Genomic DNA, 20451 nt, shown 5'->3' with positions numbered 1-20451 from the left:
AAAACTAAGCCACATTTTTGGTAATGTCTCTTAGGATCAATGGATGAATCACTTTTTTTCCTCTCAATAAAATTCAGTATATTTCATATTTTGGTATACTGCCCCCTTTAAATGGCAGTCGTTTTTACCACATAAATGTGACGAAATTAGTATTTACTTCAAAAAATTCAAAAAAAAAAGCTAGTAAAATCAAATTATGCTAAATCAGCTTTTTAGTACTAATGTGGATTGTACTTTGGAAAAAAACTGCACATTATTTAAGGGAGACATATTTTCGTTTTACAGAATATGCAAATTGCAGTAATTTTGCTAAAATAACAGTCTGTTTTTTTTTTTTTTTTTACTTCAGATAACGTTATTTACATGTCTCATGATGTTTGAATGAAGTTGATATTCTTCCATGATTGCTACTTTTTCCAATTTCTTCTTGGGGTCAACATTTCAGTGTTCCTCACCCCAGTCAGACCACTCCTAGACAGTCCTTACAAAATGATTGTTTGAGAAATTGCTATTGCAAAAAATCTATTTTTGTTATTTTTGAACAATTGAAAACAGTGGCACTAAGGTACTTAATTGTTACCCATAAATGATTTGATGTCGAGATAAAAACGCCTGCATTGGACCTTTAATTTTCCTTTTTGAAGTAGCCCAATGATTGACAGTGGTATAGTGGGTTGGGCTTTGTTGGACAAGCTGAGAGCCATCAGAAATGAGTGCAAGTCATTCGCTTTGGTTTTTAATGTAATTGATGAGCAAATTGGAAAGCAGAGGACGAGGGACAACGGCGCGGACACCTCACCTTAAAATGTTTCTTCATTTCAATTTAACGCAAACGAGCTTGATGTGAGCAAGGGGGAAACAAGAGCACTTGTTTTTTTTTTTTTTTAACCTTTCTCTCACCTTCACAGTGCACCTATCCACTATTTCACCTCTAGTTTAACTTATTTTGTGGTACCTCGTCGGATACCTTTGGCTTTAGAGCACGGCTTCACCTGGGCACCCTTTTACTGCAGTCTCACGAAACCGCACCAAGATTTCTTCTCCAACTTCCTAAAGCACTTCAGGGAAAAATCCACCAACAGGGAAAAAATACTTTTCTCTTCTACAAAGAAGCGCAAAAGTGACACAATGAGTCTCAAATCTGATTCTGAGCCGAACAACAATGTTGTATCCTTGGAAGAGGAGGTAAGGGGAAGATTAGTCCTTGAGTGTTTTGTTACACACTTATTAATCGTGTCAGTGGCGTTGATTGCTTTTTCCAGGTCTAAGGATTCCAAGAAGTCTTACTTCTTAAGACTTTGATGTTTTGCATAGTGTGTAAACTTGTAGCGAATGTATCTTCATTTGTAACCTAGCTACTTTGTGTCCTATAAAGAGTTTGGTCATTGTAAAAGTTGCCTGCGAGGTTCCTGTCTTATTCGTTATAGCCCGGAGGTTCCGGATATCAAAGCCATTAGTATAGTTACATTTTTAGGTTAATGCGTCATGGCCATTGTCCGTCCATATTTTTGCGGACTGTTTTCCATAGCCTTCCGGAGTAGTGTAAATTGTTATATGAAACTTTGAAAATTAAACTTCTGTAGGACTTGCATATTGCGCCATATAAATCCAAATGTTGGTTTTGATAGGAGTGAGGCTACTATTATTGATTTCAAATGAAATTGTATTTTTCACATGCGCCGAATACCGTGAAATGCTTACTTGCTCAGAATTCACTGTTTTCACACTTCAACATAACACTTTTTATAAAGTTTTTACTAAGTCAATATATTGGATAAGGATATTATGGAGCAAGTAGACCGAAAGCATGTTGACTTTCAGAATCACATTTAGGGCTGTCAGTGGATTGACACTATGCGACACACCTGCTGTAACGTAGCCTACCTTGTGGGAAAGCCGGCGTGCGCTCAAACTCCAAATATTGCTTCAATGTGAGGTACAATTTATTCGTCTTGTAAAGGCGAAGATACTTTACGCGAGTTCACTACTTGTAAACTAAATGGAGGATTTCTTAATTAACCTCTTAAGGATCGGACTCTTTATTTTTTCAATTTTCGCCTAAAATGACAAATCTAATTGCCTGTAGCTCAGGACCTGAAGCAAGGATATGCATATTCTTGATATCAATTGAAAGGAAACACTTTTGAAGTTTGTGAAATTAATGTAGGAGAATAACACATTAGATCTGGTAAACTGCAAACTGTGGGGCCCTGTGGGAATCTCATTTTATTAGTCACCCTTGAGATCATTCCAGAAAAAAAAAGTTGGATTTCGATTTCCTGTGTGGGATGTATGTTCAGCTTAGTCTTCCCTTCATAATTGAGACCTTTAATAGCTGAACATTTGATTTCCCCTACATTTTTAAGGCATGAATTGGCTGCAACTGCATTTTTATTAAATACAGCATGCTTGATGGATTTTGGAGGCTACTTCACTATATGGAGAGGGAATGCATAATCAAAATCCACACTGCACATAATCTACAAGTAGGCCTACTGAACAATCTGCAATAATTACTGCTATTCAATGGTCATTTAAGCAATAATGCACGAGGGGGTGTGGTATATGGCCAATATTCCACGGCCAAGGGCTGTTCTTCTGTACGACGTAACGCTGAGTGCCTGGATACAGCCCTTAGCCGTGGTATATTGGCCATATACCACAAACACCCGAGGTGACTTATTGCTATTATAAACTGGTTACCAACGTAATTAGAGCAGTAACAAGAAATGTTTTGTCAAACCTGTGGTGTATGGTCTGATATACCATGGCTGTCAGCCAATCAGCATTCAGGGCTCGAACCACCCAGTTTATAATTAAATATACCCATCGACTCTTGAAGAATATTATACGTAGGCTATGCCTCCATTAAAAACTGTTTTACTCCATTGTTCGTAAACAATGTCTTTAACTTGAACTCATGGATTTTCATTCCTTGCATCCACAGCGCCAACTATGAATTTGAGTAGTTTCTCCAGCACCATCTCTTAGCTTTATAGCAAAAAAGTGGTGGGACTGCTGTTTGGCAAAAAAATGAATTAGAGATTGTGGCGTTATGTTACAGCCTTATTCTAAAATGGATTTTTTTTTAAGAATCCTCATCAATCTACACACAACACCCCATAATGACAAAACGAAAACATGTTTTTAGTATGTGTTGCAAATTTATATAAAAAAGATATGTAAATATATATATAAGTATTCAGACCCTTTGCTATGAGACTTGAAATTGAGCTTGGTGCATCCTGTTTCCATTGATAATCCTTTGTGTTTCTACAACTTGATTGGAGTCCACCTGTGGTAAATTCAATTGATAGGACATGATTTGGAAAGGCAATTCTGTCTACATAAGGTCCCACAGTTGACAGTGCATGTCAGAGCAAAAACCAAGCCATGAGGTTGAAGGAATTGTCTTTCATTCTTAAATGGAAGAAGTTTGGAACCACCAAGACTCTTCCTAGAGCTGGCCGCCCAGCCAAACTGAGCAATCCGGGGAAAAGGGCCTTGGCAGGGAGGTGACCAAGAACCCGATGGTCACTGACAGAGCTCCAGAGGTCCTCTGTGGAGATGGGAGAACCTACCAGAAGGACAACCATCTCAGCAACACTTCACCAATCAGGCCTTTATGGTAGTAGCCTGACGGAAGCCACTCCTCAGTAAAAGGCACATGACAGCCCTCTTGAAGTTTGCCAAAAGGCACCTAAAGACTGACCATGAGAAACAAGATTCTCTGGTCTGACGAAACCAAGATTGAGCTCTTTGGCCTGAATGCTAAGCATCACGTCTGGAGGAAACATCCTTACGGTGAAGCATGGTGGTGGGAGCATCATGCTGTGGGGATGTTATTCAGCGGCAGGGACTGGGAGACTAGTCAGGATCGAGACAAAGATGAATGGGGCGAGGTACAGAGATCCTTGATGAAAACCTGCTCAGGACCTCAGACTGGATCAAAGGTTCACCTTCCAACAGGACAACGCAGGAGTGGCTTCAGGATGAGTCTCTGAATGTCCTTGAGTGGCCCGGACTTGAACCCGATCGAACATCTCTGGAGAGACCTGAAAATAGCTGTGCAGCAACGCTCCCCATCCAACCTGACAGAGCTTGAGAGAATCTGCAGAGAAGAATGGGAGAAACTCTCCAAATACAGGTGTGCCAAGCTTGTAGCGTTATACCCAAGAAGACTCGAGGCTGTAATCGCTGCCAAAGGTGCTGAGGGCTGTGTTCGAATACCCATGCTAACATACTGTATACTACATACTTAATGAGTGTATATACTATTAGTTCATTTTAGTATACTGTAAACGAACGGTATCCTTTCAGTTGAGCATAGACAGGCGTAGCGACTACTATCGGAAGTTGATGCTGTTGCTATGCAACCTCTCGACTTCGGGTGTGTTCGTCAATTCAATCTGGAGTGCCAGAGTGCCCACTTGACGTTCGTAGAATTCTGAGCATTTCCCTCTCGGCGCCTTCAGCGCGCACACTGCCAGGCAGTGTCACTGGACAGTCTGGCCGAGGAGTAGGGTTGGTCCTAGCGTTCTGACCATCACAACGGCGGTCAAGCACACAAGCTAGCTGGCTAGCTACTTCCAGACACAAATGAGGGAACACCTCACTCTGACCATTTTACGCGCCCTAGCAGAGCTGGTTATCCAGAGCGTTGGTGACTAACTGTGCTGCTGGCAACAATTTAATTACGCATTTTTGCGACGTTTACTGACACCGGGTGTTGAGCATTCATAAATTAATCAGTTATTCTGCGCTCTGGCACACTCAGACGAGAGTGCTCTGAAATCAGATTAGATAGCAAAGGGCGAATTTTGTCCATTGAACGCACAGTCGACTATAGCACTTGGCAAAAATTACGTGAATAATCAAGTCAATAAACGTTGGAGTTAGTTAGATAGCATATAGTTAATATACTGGCAAGTTCGACGTATTAGTAGCCAACTAACATTACGTAGCTAACATACCGTACCTACTGCTGTAATGATATGCTATGCAGTTCGTAAGGATAGCGTAGCCAACAAATTGTCAGCCAACGAGCGTAACTTATTTGAAGTCATTAATTTATTACATTGCTCAACGTATTCTTAACATTTGTCATAATTAGGTAACGCAATTTAATTTGTATCCGCTCTCGTCGTACTGCATATTCTCCACCATTTTCTACAAATCTGAAAATGTTGTGGAGCCACAGCCATTTTCTGAACTTCATTATGGGCCCTAAAAGCACAGTGTCCACTGCTTGTATACTTAGGTATTTTGGCGAATTTAGTACAACATCCGGGAACTTTTGAGCGTACTAACTATTTCCATACTATGACCAATAAGCATACCTCATGCTAAATTTACGTCACAAATAGTGCAGTTAGTATGAGTATTAGAACACAGCTAAGGGGTCTGAATACTTTCCGAATGCACTGTATGACATGTCCTGTGTGGCTCAGCTGGTAGAGCATGGCCAGGGTTGTGGCTTCGACTTCGCACGGGGGACCAGTACAGAAATGTATGCACTTACAGTAAGTCTTATAAGTGACTAAAATGTAAACAATAAGTGCTGTCTATTGGAGGGGAATCCTTTTAGATATACAGTACCAGTCAAAAGTTTGGACACCTACTCATTCAAGGGTTTTTCTTTTTTACTATTTTCTACATTGTAGAATAATAGTGAAGACCTCAACTATGAAATAACACATGGAATTCTGTAGTAACCAAAAAAAGTGTTAAACAAATCAAAATATATTTTATTCTTCAAATTAGCCACCCTTTGCCTTGACAGCTTTGCACAGTCTTGGCATTCTCTCAACCAGATTCATGAGGTAGTCACCTGGAATGCATTTCAATTAACAGGTGTGCACCTTAAATTATTTGTGGAATTTCTTTCCTCGTTAATGCGTTTGAGCCAATCAGTTGTGTTGTGACAAGGTAGGGGTGGTATACAGAAGATAGCCCCTACGTGGTAAAAGACCAAGTCCATATTATGGCAAGAACCGCTCAAATAAGCAAAGAGAAACGACAGTCCATCATTATTTTAAGACATGGAGGTCAGGTCAATACGGAAGATTTCAAGAACTTTGAAAGTTTCTTCAAGTGCAGTCGCAAAAACCATCAAGTGCTATGATGAAACTGGCTCTCATGAGGACCGCCACAGGAATGGAAGACCCAGAGTTACCTCTGCTGCAGAGGATAAGTTCATTAGGGTTACCAGCCTCAGAAATTGCAGCCCAAATAAATGCTTCACAGAGTTCAAGTAACAGACATCTCAACATCAACTGTTCAGAGGGGACTGCATAAAACCTCTACTAAAGGACACCAATAAGAAGAGACTTGCTTGGGCCAAGAAACATGAGCAATGGACATTAGACCGGTGGAAATCTGTCCTTTTGGTCTGATGAATCCAAATTGGAGATTTTTGGTTCCAACCGCGGCGTCTTTGTGAGATGCAGAGTAGGTGAATGGATGATCTCCTCATGTGTGGGTCCCACCGTGAAGCATGGGAGGAGGTGTGGGGGTGCTTTGCTGGTGACACTGACCAATATAAAATCCTCCAGTAGGAGGCAGTGTAACAATTTTGTTTTCAGCATGAGTTCAAGCTACCCATTGTGCTGAGGCTGTTGCGATCTTACTCAGAAATGTTATAGGCCCTATATGTACACTGCTCAAAAAAATAAAGGGAACACTAAAATAACACATCCTAGATCTGAATGAAATAATCTTATTAAATACTTTTTTTTTTTTTTTACATATTTGAATGTGCTGACAACAAAATCACACACAAATGATCAATGGAAATCAAATGTATCAACCCATGGAGGTCTGGATTTGGAGTCACCCTCAAAATTAAAGTGGAAAACCACACTACAGGCTGACCCAACTTTGATGTAATGTCCTTAAAACAAGTCAAAATGAGGCTCAGTAGTGTGTGTGGCCTCCACGTGCCTGTATGACCTCCCTACAACGCCTGGGCATGCTCCTGATGAGGTGGCGGATGGTCTCCTGAGGGATCTCCTCCCAGACCTGGACTAAAGCATCCGCCAACTCTGTCTGTGGTGCAACGTGGCGTTGGTGGATGGAGCGAGACATGATGTCCCAGATGTGCTCAATTGGATTCAGGTCTGGGGAACGGGCAGGCCAGTCCACAGCATCAATGCCTTCCTCTTGCAGGAACTGCTGACACACTCCAGCCACATGAGGTCTAGCATTGTCTTGCATTAGGAGGAACCCAGGGCCAACCGCACCAGCATATGGTCTCACAAGGGGTCTGAGGATCTCATCTCGGTACCTAATGGCAGTCAGGCTACCTCTGGCGAGCACATGGAGGTCTGGATTTGGAGTCACCCTCAAAATGCCACCCCACACCATGACTGACCCACCGCCAAACCGGTCATGCTGGAGGATGTTGCAGGCAGCAGAACGTTCTCCACAGCGTCTCCAGACTCTGTCACGTGCTCAATGTGAACCTGCTTTCATCTGTGAAGAGCACAGGGCGCCAGTGGCGAATTTGCCAATCTTGGTGTTCTCTGGCAAATGCCAAACGTCCTGCACGGTGTTGGGGTGTAAGCACAACCCCCACCTGTGGACATCGGGCCCTCATACCACCCTCATGGAGTCTGTTTCTGACCGTTTGAGCAGACACATGCACATTTGTGGCCTGCTGGAGGTAATTTTGCAGGGCTCTGGCAGTGCTCCTCCTTGCACAAAGGCGGAGGTAGCAGTCCTGCTGCTGGGTTGTTGCCCTCCTACGGCCTTCTTCTCCACGTCTCCTGATGTACTGGCCTGTCTCCTGGTAGCACCTCCATGCTCTGGACACTACGCTGACAGACACAGCAAACCTTCTTGCCACAGCTCGCATTGATGTGCCATCCTGGATGAGCTGCACTACCTGAGCCACTTGTGTGGGTTGTAGACTCCGTCTCATGCTACCACTAGAGTGAAAGCACCGCCAGCATTCAAAAGTGACCAAAACATCAGCCAGGAAGCATAGGAACTGAGAAGTGGTCAGTGGTCACCACCTGCAAAACCAGTCCTTTATTGGGGGTGTCTTGCTAATTGCCTATAATTTCCACCTGTTGTCTATTCCATTTGCACAACAGCATCACTATATTGCTCATACCAATCAAATCCTTTCTCCATAAGTGTGTAGTAGAAAATATGCGCAAAATGTCACTTGTGAATTTCTTCACAAACTGCAATGAGATCTGTATTTTAATTCTCTACCTGCATGCATTGCACACTTTAAAGCTGGAATCCGCATTACGGGAAACAGTGCCACTGTTCACCCCAGCACCTTGTTTTTTTTGTTTATGAAACTGAGGCGAGGAACATTCAGCATCGTGGTAATATCGCAAATGGCAGTTTCACCATTACTGATTCCAGCTTTAAGATATTTACTTTTTTTTCTGTGAATTGCTAGATGGTTGTTACTGTGCTGCTATCCTAATTACCCTTGTTAGAAAAGCCAAACGGATTGTGGTCTCCCAGGAATAATAAACTCGTAGTGTCTGGAAATGAAGGAAGCGTTTAGTAATTTGCAGTGGATAGTGTATTGGTGGAAATGACCCTCTGTCTTGATTAGGGAAAACCCATCTCTTGATATTGCCTCTTGTTAGTCTTTCCATGATCGTGTGTGCGTGCATACCCTATCCTCCCTTTTTAATGTCCTGGAACCTCGAGTTTGGCTAGCTTCTTCTGACATAGGCTTTCTCAATTAGTCTTTTTCTTGATTCCTCTGTCTGAACGCTCTTCTACCCCAGTTAAGGTCTCCGTCTGTGATGCCCATTTGGTCTAAAATTAGACGTCATTCACCCATGTGCTTAGTCGGCAGGTTCAACAAGTATCAGTTCTCTTTTGGCTGAAGTGGCCTTAATTTTCCCAAAAGGCCTGTTAATGAGCCCTAGGTGGTGTTTACGTTTTATTCCTTCGCATAGCGTGTTCTCGGCCTATTTAGTGCAAAAACATTCCCGAGATGAACTGTACATGGGCAGAAGTCTCAGAATACCTAATATATTAAGTGTTCTGATATTTGCAAATTTTGCCCAAAGCCCATCAAACGCTAAAGTTAAGAATAACACACTCACTCTGCACCCTAAAAGGCCACAGAAGTGTAGGCCTTGTCTCAATTGCTTTGTGTTGGTGTGAAGTCTCCTCAGCTGTATAATTTCAGGTTTGCTATTCTTACCTTGTGTAGCATTTTCATTGAGGCTTACTTTGGAAAAACGACCTTTTCATGAGAATTTCACTGGTATGCAGGTGTCAAAGGCTCCAAGCAAACCCAAATGAACCCTGAAGTTTGACTTCTCCATTGTTGTGAATTGAAATTAGTGTCAATGCTGATAGTTGTAATTGCTAGATGTTTCCAATGTTGAATGTACACCTCTTCTGACGCGTCTCTGCTTCACCTAGTTATGGATTCTCTCTGCGTTCTCATGTGCATTGGTTGGCTTCTTCACTCATTCTGACATGCCTAATAGTTGTTTTTCTGGAATTTGAAGCTACATAAGAAGTAGGCTACTTGAGCTAATAAAAGGACATTGACAAATTATAACTTGGCTATATAAACTAGGGTTGTTTTTGTAAGGGTGTTATGTCTTGCACTTTTCATTCTATTATCCCATGCCTATCTCACTCACGCACCCAAACATTGGTTCCTGAACCCCAAACATATTATTCCTGTTGCCAGGACAAAATGTGTTCAAAATCAAAGCATAAAAAAAAATGGCGTAGCCAGGTTTGAATTGGGGGGGCATGCATATTGCCTCAACCCTCACTCTTGGATGCACCCTTGTGATTTTTATACCCTACTATGGAAACCTAATCTGACCTTTTTTAGTAGCATGTGTCTCAGTTTGCATTTTGTGTTTCCAGGTACGAACTCTCTTTGTCAGCGGCCTTCCAGTTGACATCAAGCCACGGAACTCTACCTGCTCTTCAGACCATTTAAGGTAGGCCAGAATCTTTTGTCAAATGTTTCAACTATTTTAGTGTCCCCCCCGATTCACCTTATTGACATGTTTAATACAGTGTGTCCATCTTGTCAAGTTTGCTGTTCTTATTGTGCAACCTTCCTGCCATTTCTATGGTGACTTACAAGGTGTTTGGGGTTTTACTTGCATTTGTAGGGTTATGAAGGATCCCTTATTAAGTTGACATCAAAGCAGGTGAGATTAAGTCCATATCCAAGGTATGATGGGTACTGGAGTCTGTATAGTCAGGATGTTTGTACTGTAGACATTTTAGACTTTCTCATGACGCTCTAGTAGTCTATATATTAAATGTTTCCTTCATTACTACCGCTAACACACCATTGTTTGCATGTGGAAATGTAACAGTGTACCTTTTTAAGCCAATTTAAGGGCCATCGGTCTTTCCCTGTACTGTCTCTGATGCTCTGTTCTCTCGCTCTCTTTTTCCAGCCTGTCGGGTTTGTTACCTTTGATAACCGGACTGGCGCTGAAGCGCGAAGAACGCATTAAACGTAAGCAGCCATTCAGCCGTTAATAAGCGGACATGAGGCTAGCCCTGAATTATTGAGTAGCCCTCTTCAACCTTTGGGGATATGTCTTTATGCTGAACTGCAGGTTGACACCTTGACATAAGAACGGAATGTTAACCTTGACCTCCAATTCCAATATGCAATATTGTTGGGTCATGACTGCCCACCTAAGGATGACTCAATTGTCTACTTGTCATAATGCAGTTGAAATGTGACAGGATGGCTGTTTTTACTGCGATATCTTTCACATCTGTTTCAACTAATGGAGTCCTGTATGGCCTATAACCAAAGTAAACTGAAAGCCCTCCCTTTCCATATTGTCCAGAAGCTCTCTACACCCCCTCTCCTTATATAAGCGTTTTCCTCAAAAGGGCTTTTCTGAAGTTACCATGGTATAGTAATCATACCTGCATGCATGTGAGCACAGACTAAAGAGCACTTTACACCTCTTCGCAGAGTATCTCCACTGCTGCCCCCTTCTCCACCCCCTTACAGTGTTCCCCATCTCTCCCTAGGGGATCCGTTTTGACCCAGAGAGTCCCCAGACTCTGCGCTTAGAGTTCGCTAAAGCCAACACGAAGATGGCAAAGAGTAAGCTGATGGCCACTCCGAACCCCACAAATATCCACCCAGCTCTAGGAGCACACTTCATTGCACGGGACCCATGTAAGTCTGCGGCTGCACCCTAGAAACACTCACCACGCGGACATAGGCTACTACCAATCCCCTCTTTCCTCCCTCTCCTTTTAGAATATGCCCTACAGACAATGCTGGGTCAACTAATTCACCTCTACACCTCAAGTAGATTTTTCTGATCTGTTGCTTTCTCATAGATCATGTAGTTTTGTCTCGGCTGGTCAGGCACAACTAGGTAGTGCACGATGTTCCACTTCAATTAAATTCACCACAATTGTTGGAACCAGGACTTAGAGGGGGTTTAATCAAACCCACATACACCTGCACTTTGCTCCCCAACATTCTGTAAAATCCCCACTTTAAATAGTCTCGCTCCTGTCCTTCCACGACGAGTCTCCAGTAGTAAGGCACGAGGAAAGGAGGCGCTTCAGACTAGCTGGACATGGACCCAGTTTGAGTGCTTGACCAGTACATCGTCCTGCCCCCTTATTCATGGATCACTGATCTAACATATTTGCACAGGTGTAAACAATTGGGTTGAGAACTTGATTTCACCTGTCTTATTATGTTAAATCAAAGATCATCTGGAGGGCCAATTACTTTTTTAAACATGACCATAGTCCTGGGTTATGTTTAGTAGGCACCTAAAAGGAGAACATGCTTTGAAACGGGGAGATGCTACATAAAATTTCCCTGAAGTTATCTTTCTGTTCCCCCAAAAAAATTCCTAAGTGTAGATCAGAACTACTACTATGCATTTGAGGATATCTTTTTCATATAGATGACCTGACGGGGCAGCACTGATCCCGGCCTCTCCCGAGGCGTGGGCCCCTTACCCCCTGTATGCCACGGAGCTTCCCCCTGGGCTCCCCCACGCTGCCTTTACCTACCCGGCCGCTGCCGCCACTGCCGCAGCCCTCCACGCCCAGGTGAGGGACCAACCGGTGGGTCTACTGCCTCTTCAGCGTCTCACTCATTTACCATGCCTTGCTCTGTGTCGCATGTGATCGCAAACCAAGCAGGAACATGCATGGATCACACATCAGGATTGGGATCAATCCCAAATCAAATGTTTCTCCTAAATTGGAAATTCATTCTTGATTGTACATGTTTGAAATGGAACTACTATCATCTGACATCACAAGGAACCAGTAGTGAGCTTATCCACCCTTAAACATTCACAACCTGACACTGTATTGTTCAGCATGACAGGGGATCCATTCTGTGTGCATTTAGGGGCTTGGTGCCAAGCCCACTGACCTGCCGGTCTTGCATACTGTAAGAAACCACAGCAGTGTCCAACCTCTGTCCGCTTCACTCCTTTCATAAGGAATTCCTCACAGCAACATTCCTGTGCGCAGGAATCGTTGCTAGAGATCACAACAGAGAAAATCTGTTTTTAATTGGCTCTCAGGTTGGATTATGCATTGGTCGTTGAGTGAATCTGTTGCCCATAAAGTCCTGTTAAACTTTTAGTCAAGCCTCTCCACTGTTGGCTGTTTTTATGACCTCTTAAAACGAGTAAGTGAGGACAGTCTTGACAGAACTGCTCAGGTAGAGCATTGTTTGTTTTATTCACATGAACTCTGACCCTCAAGTATGATACATGGAATTGAGGTCTCATTAAATACGGGGTAAAGTGTCTCGCATTGTTTCTGGTGTATGACATCTGTTGCATGACATTTAAGTTGCTTGCTTCGCCCCTGATATGCATCTTGATGGCTTTGTCTCAAGTAAAAATATCATACATTTTATTTTACAGTATAAGAATGTAGCCCATCACTCTGGTGACTAGCGTGGTATGACTCTAAATGTTTTTAATGGGGTTCATTGTAAACCTTTAATCGGTTGTGACTGGTTGTCCTGAGAACCAGCTCAATCGCCATTCATCTCCTGTCTGCCACTCTCTCTCTGTCTCCCCACTGGGCACAGACATCAATTCAATGTGTATTCCACGTTGGTTTAACGTAATTTCATTTGAAATGACGTAGAAACAATGTTTATTCAATCAGTGTGCGCCCAGTGGGTTGAGCTTTCGCAAGCAAACTTGCAACATTGTCTCCACTGGGTCCTGCCCGCTAGCAAACTTGCAACATTGTGTCGACTGGATCAGCCCGCTCAGCGAACTTGCAACATTGTTTCGGGACAGACAAAGCTGTACTTGAATCCAGTATTTCAACCCCTTTCCAGGTGTCACAACTTTTCTTTTAACAAAAAGGGTACAGCAAAACGCAAAAAAACAGCAAAACGCATCAATTAATTCAGGCTACAAGAGTGTAGGCCTAATGACAGTCGATGAATGTCATTACACTTTTTGGTGTTTTGTAACAGATGTCTCTTTTCATTGATCAAATGGCGGGTGCACAGTGCACTGTTTGGATGCTGGAATTATTTTGGAGTGGACAAATGTGCGCAGGTAGCCTAATTTTTTTAATGATTTGTTTGACAATCAGATGAGAACATCATGACTGGTTGTGTTAATGCCACATCAAAAGGTAATACATGTTTACCGTTTAAATACATGTCTTTACTATTAGGCCCATAACAAACAAAAAATGCACGCGCAAATAGGAGTCCCTTGAAAAAACTTTACACCCCTGAATGTCACAGTATAATTCACCTTTGCCTGCATGTCCTATCTCTTATGTGAAATTATTTAACCGGGGGATCTTACTAACGACTCCATTGATCAACTCATGACTGTTGCCATAGAAACACAGTGTGTGTTTTGTCTTTCACATAAACTGTTGAGTGTTGTGCTGTGGTGTTGGACTGTCTCTCAGGGCCTGTTTGGACATCGCCCCCAGCCAAGTGTGAATAACGGGCTCCAGGAGAGCTCTGCTTGTGTGTGTGTGTGTGTGCGTGTGTCTGTGTCTGTATGCGTGTGCACGTGTGTCTGTTTTGCGTACCATCGTGTTGATGCCTATTTTTGCACTATTCAGGCTTAATTCAGATTAGTATTTAACAGTTAGTGAATATATCCATGTAGACTTTGAAGGAGGGGGAATTAGATTGTGAGTTGCTTGGTCTCGTGTTTGTCCCTCTGCATTCTACCCACGTTTCTCTCCCATATTTAGCTCACCATAGGATTACATTTAGTAACCAAGTTAAAACTACTGTCTTCCATGCTTTCCTTACGGACAGTCGTGTTTGTGATTTAGTGCTTTTCTCGCCCCCTACCCCTGGTGGGAGGGGGGAGGGGCACACTGGTAATGACTCAGAGATGATGACCAACCCAAACTAATCACTTAACTATATGCTGAGTATACAGTACCTCACAGACTGGAGGTTATATAGGCACTTATAGTAAACAATGAGGTAGATTGGAAAGCTTCACCTCTCACATCTAAGCCTGTGATAAATACTGAGATGGTCACTGCACTTCTAATTGAATAATTCACATAATTCATATCTATAGTCTAGCTTTTTCATATTCTGAATAAACCATTTACCCAAATTGTCATTGATATACTGTTTTCATATCTTCAAATACTCCATAGCATGGGTTAAATGTGATCCATTGTGTGCTGTCACTGGGACTGGCTTTGTGTGGCTTTACATGAACAGGTAGTCGGGACAGCCTTTAAAGGGCAATCGCAGTTGAAACAATAACAAAGCGGCCACAATACAGAGTAGAGCCATGGTGAGTGAATGAGTCAAGCCACTGCAATAACATGCTTCGCAACTCAGGGTACAGTGTCACAAACAGGTTGGGATTGCTGCAGAAAGATTTCAGAAGTTAGTTTAATATTGTAAGACTCATGGCTCTATTCGATCAAGCCTACATTGTCGAAATTTATGTAGCATGTCAACTATAGTCTTCACATGGCTATCGCCAAATCTCGTCTTATGTAGGTCGTTGACACTCTGGCTCTAGGACTTTTTTTATGTGTGCTAGAGGTCTTATGTTGTTTTGTTGGGGTTTTTGGGGTGTTTTTCTGTTGGTAGTTTCGTTGGGTGTATTCCCCAGGTTTGCATGTCTGTGTGGGGTGTTTTTCTAGGTTGTATGTTGTTGTCAATGACTCCCCAATCGGAGGTAAACAGTGTCAGCTGTCTGGGCGCTCGTTATCTCGATTTGGAGCCATATTTAAATGGTCAGTTTCACCGCAGCGGTGGTAGGTTTTTGTTTCCTGTTCCAGTGTTCCATGTTCTTAGTTCTGTCAGTGTGTTGCAGAGGACTTCCACGTGTAAGTCATTTGTTTGTTGTTTCTCGATGGTTGCTTTTATCGTAATAAAGTCATCATAGCTTCACTCCACGCGCCATTACGGCCGTTCCTCAGACGATCGCGTGGAGCAGAAAAAAACCACCATCAAAGGACCAGCAGCGCGTCCAGGAGCAAAGTCCTGGACACGGGAGGAACTGTTGGACGGTAAAGGGTCCTGACTGGGGAGGAGATCCTGATGGTATCGGATCGCGAGCCATCATGGAACGAGAGACGTGTGGAGAGAAGAACGTAGCAGGAGCAACGGTATCAGCAGGGCAGGCATCTACGTTGAAGGACGAGAGGCAACCCCGAGAAATTTTTGGGGGCACATGGCTTGGGGCGACGGAGCAGCAGGAGGCTGCCACAAGGCAGAGTCAGCAGGGCTGCCGAGGTTCGAGGGGCTGACGGAGGCAGAGAAGGGACGGATTCAGTGGGCTACCGGGTCAAGGGGCTACTGAAAAGCAGGGAAGGCAAGGTGTTGAGGCACGGGCATGAGTGCTGGGTGTAACTGCAGTCCGGTTCGGCCCGTTCCTAATCCCGAGGTGCAGCCAGTAGTGTGTCTTCTGTTCCCTGCAGTGCGCTGTTCGGGTCCCCGCACTAGTGACGGTGCGCCACTGCTCCACTTTGATCCTCCACCCGCACCAAGTGCCGGCATGCCCGCCAGCCCAGCCCTCTTTCGGCCCCCTCACGACTAAGTACTTCACAGTCGCAGGTTCGGGTTGGCCTGTTCCATACGCACTTAAGTGCACGTGCGCGTCGCCAGCCCAGCCCCCCTGTTCCGGCTCCTCCTCGCTACTAAGTGTCACGGTGCGTGCGCTCCAGCGTTCGGCCTGTTCCGCCATACGCACCAAGGTACGGTGCTGCGCCTGGATGTACCGGGCCTGTTCCGCCCTGCTACTAAGTGTACGGTGCGTTGTCCAGCGGGTTCGCCTGTTCTGCGCCACTCACTTCTGACCTGCGCCACCCAGCCCGCCTATCCCGCCCCTCTCACTAGTACGTCAGCGTCGCCGCCAGCCCGCGCCTGTTCCTGCCATCACATCAAGTGTCGGTCTGTCGTCCAGCCCAGCCCGGCCTGTTCCTGCGCCACGAGGGAAGCCTGGTCCAGTGCGTCGCCAGCCCAGCCCGGCCTGTTCCTGTGCCAACGTAGGAAGCCTACGGTGTGCGTGTCAGCCCAGCCCCGGCCTGCCCTGCGCGCCACGTACCAAGCCTCCTGTGTCCCCAGAGTCCAAAACGTCCTGTTGCTTCTCCCCGCACTAGCCCTGAGATGCCGTGTCCTCAGCCCAGTACCTCCAGTTCCCGGTACCATCAGGCCTATGGTGCGCCTCAGATGGCATGAGTCTGCTGGCCCAACTCTGTGGGCGCCTGAACTGCCCGTCTGCCCAATGGCACCTGAAATGCCCGTCTACCCAACGGCGCCTGAACTGCCTGTCTGCCCAACGCCGTCTGAACTGTCCGTCTGCCATGCGCTGCCAAGAGCCTTCCGCCAGACAGAATCAGCCAGAGCCTCCCGCCAGACAGATCAGCAGAGCCTTCCGCCAGACAGGATCAGCCAGATCCGTCCGGTCAGCCACGAGCAGCCAGATCCGTCCAGCCAGCCACGGCAGCCAGATCCGTCAAGCCCAGCCATGGGCAGCCAGATCCGTCAGCCAGCCATGAGCAGCGCTGATTCGTCAGCCAGCGCAGAGCAGCCAGATCCATCAGCCAGCCACGAGCAGCAGCAGATCCGTCAGCCAGCCATGAGCCTCTCAGCAGGATCCGCCGCGAGCGCCCAGCGGGATCCGCTAGAGCCGTCCAGCCGGGATCCGCCAGAGCAGTCCAGCCAGATCCGCTAGCCAGCCAGGATCCCAGAGGCAGCCAGCCAGGATCCGCCATTTAGTCCGGTGCTGCCCCTTAGCTCGGTGTTGCTCCCAGTATCCTGGTGCTGTCCCCCTATCCTGGTGCTGTCCTTATCCTGGTGCTGCCCTTAGTCCGGGTTGCCCCCAGCACCTGGTAATGCCCCTTAGTCCGTGCACCGCCCTTAGTCCGTGTACTGCCCTAGTCCGGGTTACGCCCTAGTCCGGGTGCTGCTTCCAGTCCGGTGCCGCCCTTAACCGCAGTGGGGCTTTGAAGTGGGGGTAATGTGGAGGAGGCTAGGGAAGCTGGTGACTAAGGTGGGGTGGGGTGGGGACCACGACCAGGGGCAGAACCGCCACCGGACAGACGCCCACCCAGACCTCCCGAGACTGTATGTGAGTGCTCCCGAGTGCGCATCCTTTAGGGGAGGGTACTGTGACACTCTGGCTCTAGGACTTTTTATGTGAGCTAGAGTGTATGTTTGTTTGTTGGGGTTTTTGGGTGTTTTTCATGTTGGTAGTTCTGTTGGGTGTATTTCTAGGTTTGCATGTCTGTGGGGGTGTTTTTCTAGGTTGTATGTTGCTTTAGTCAATGACTCCAATCGGAGGTAACGCAGTGTCATCTGTCGGCTCGTGCATCTCTGATTGGGAGCCATATTTAAACTGTCAGTTTTCACCTTGTGGTGGTGGGTTTTTGTTTCCATGTTCCCAGTGTTCCGATGTTCTTAGTTCTGTCAGTGTTGCAGAGGATTCACGTATCGTCATTTGTTTGTTGTTTTCGTGGTTGCTTTATTTAATAAAAGTCATCATGTTTCACTCCACGCGCTGCGTATTGGTCCGTTCCTCAGACGATCGTGATAGTCGCGTTAAGAATAGAGTACGACTTATGTTCCTATGATTTTTTAAAGTAAGAATTGTGCACCAATATTGAATTTTAAAAGCCTGTTATATTAAATGATACCCTTTAAAATAATTACATGGAAAGTTCAATACATTTTGATACTGAATAAAGACTCTAACTAAAGTGCAAAACTCTGGATTTTGACATGTCCCTCTATCCTGTTTTTCCGGAGATCTATTTCAAAACGAAAACAAAGATGAGTGCTTCTTATTGAACAAATTCAGATGGTTTCGCGCCACCGAACAGGACCCGAAGGATTCCCGCGTTACCCATCAGCTGCCGTGAAGTTACATGTCTCGAGGTAGAAGTTCCTTCAACCACAGACATAGATGTCTGTTAATGTGGGATCAATGCGTGAAAACGGGTCATCTAGGCACTCCGCAAACTGTGTTACCTGCTGAGCTAAAGCCTTAGGAATGTTGCTCCAGGGAGCTAAAGCATGAGTCTTCAGTCCTCGGACAAGGTTCTCAACACGTATCCTTTACACCAGAAAGTGGCTAGTCTGGATAACTTTAGGGCACCAAGCACTCTTCCTTCTTCTTCCCACAGACATGATGACTTTGATAGGAGATGAGACAGCAAAAAGCACTCCCTGGAAGCTGGAACTATATGAGGATTGTGGCTGACACTGCTGTCATGATCTCCACTGTCAACCAACACCATCTTCTAAAAAACTCACTGGGCTAATCTCAGAAGTCTTTCTGATTATCAGGAGGAGGCGAGAATCACAATGAGGAATCTTTGAAAATACTTTCAAGATTCTTTTTCTCTCTTTCTTCTCTCTCTCTCTCTCTCTCTCTCGCCTCTCTCCCCCTTACTTTCAAATCTGCCTTTCAGAGCTTATGCTGTATTTTGAATTTCCACCCTGCATGTCCGAGACAAAGTTTCGGGATCTTTACTCTTTTGAGTAATTCTGATTTCAAATAACACATTGCGTCCCCTAAGCGCTCAAAGCAGCATCATAGCCCACAATATTTTGGGAAATCATAGATGGCATTTTATCTTCTATCCATCTACAGTGGAGAATAAGTATTTGATAGCCTGCCGATTTTGTGGGTTTTCCCACTTACAAAGCAAGTAGAGGTCTGTAATTTTTATCATAGGTACTAACTTCAACCGTGGAGAGACTTAATTCAAAAACAAAAATCCAGAAAATCATATTGTATGATTTTTATAATTAATTAGCATTTTTATTGTATGATATAAGTATTTGATACATCAGAAAAGCAGTAGAACTTAATATTTGCACAGAAACCTTTGTTTGCAATTACAGAGATCATATTCGCTTCCTGTAGGTCTGGAATAGGTTTGCACACACTGTAGCAGGGATTTTTGGCCCACTCCTCCACAAGGTTGTAGACCTTCTCCAGATCCTTCAGGCTTCGGGGCTGTCGCTGGCCACACGGACTTCTCAGCCCTCCAAATATTTTCTATTGGGTTCAGGCCTGGAGATGGCAGCCACTCCAGGACCTTGAGATGCTTCATACGGAGCCACTCCTTAGTTGCCCTGGCTGTGTGTGTCTGGTCGCTGTCATGCTGGAAGACCCAGACACCACCCATCTTCACGTTTCCACGGAGGGAGGAGGCTGCTGGCCAAGATCTCGCGACATACATGGCCCCATCCATCTCCCCCTCAATACGGTGCAGTCGTCCTGTCCCTTTTGCAGAAAAGCATCCCCAAAGAATGATTTCAAACTTCCATGGCTCTAATGGTTGGGAGTGTCTCGGGATTGTACTCATCCTCTTCTTCTTCCAAACCGAAGCGTAGTAGGAGCTTAGACCAAAAAGCTCTATTACTACCCCCATCAGACCACATGACCTCTCTTCTCATTCTCTTTTCTGGATCATCCAGATGGTCATTGGCAAACTTCAGACGGGCCTGGACATGCGCTGGTTTGACAGTGGGATTTTGATGGCGCTGCAAGATTTTAATCCATGACGGCGTGAGTGTGTTGACTAAAGGCTTTTCTGAGACTGTGGTCCCAGCTTCTACAGGTGGGCTTGACCAGGTCCTGCCGTGAAGTTGTGGGCTGATCTCACGCCTCCTCATGATATTGATGCCCCACGCAGGAGAGATCTTGCATGGAGCCCCAAATAAGACCAGGGTGATTGACAGTCATCTTGAACCTTCATTTTTAATAATTGCGCCTAACAAAGAAAGGTTCCTTTCACCAAGCTGCTTGCCTATTGTCCTGTGGTGGCCCATTCCAGGCCTTGTGCAGGTCTACACTATCCTGATGTCCTTAAGCACAGCCTTGGCTCTGGGCCATTGTGTGAGAGGTTGAGTCTGTTTCATTGGAGTGTATGGACAGGTGTCTTTTATAAGGTATTGGAGTTCGAAACAGGTGTAGTTAATACAGATAATGAATGGAGAACAGGAGG

The 20451-nt window shown here is 45.1% G+C and overlaps 1 protein-coding gene across 1 annotated transcript; it reads left to right on the top strand.

Moving 5' to 3' along the window:
- Positions 1–740: 740 nt before the first annotated feature.
- LOC121532353 (RNA-binding protein, mRNA-processing factor 2a) lies at positions 741–12157 on the top strand. The gene is given in 9 exon segments (XM_045219690.1): positions 741–1185; positions 9868–9910; positions 9913–9944; positions 10122–10160; positions 10416–10455; positions 10458–10477; positions 11011–11161; positions 11913–11918; positions 11921–12157. Coding segments are annotated over 9 exon segments (606 nt in total). The 5' UTR covers positions 741–1128; the 3' UTR covers positions 12139–12157.
- The last annotated feature ends 8294 nt before the right edge of the window (positions 12158–20451 follow it).

This window comes from Coregonus clupeaformis, unplaced genomic scaffold, assembly GCF_020615455.1.
Source record: "Coregonus clupeaformis isolate EN_2021a unplaced genomic scaffold, ASM2061545v1 scaf2624, whole genome shotgun sequence".
Taxonomy (NCBI): Eukaryota; Metazoa; Chordata; class Actinopteri; order Salmoniformes; family Salmonidae; genus Coregonus; species Coregonus clupeaformis.
This window is presented reverse-complemented; position numbering and strand designations above follow the sequence as displayed.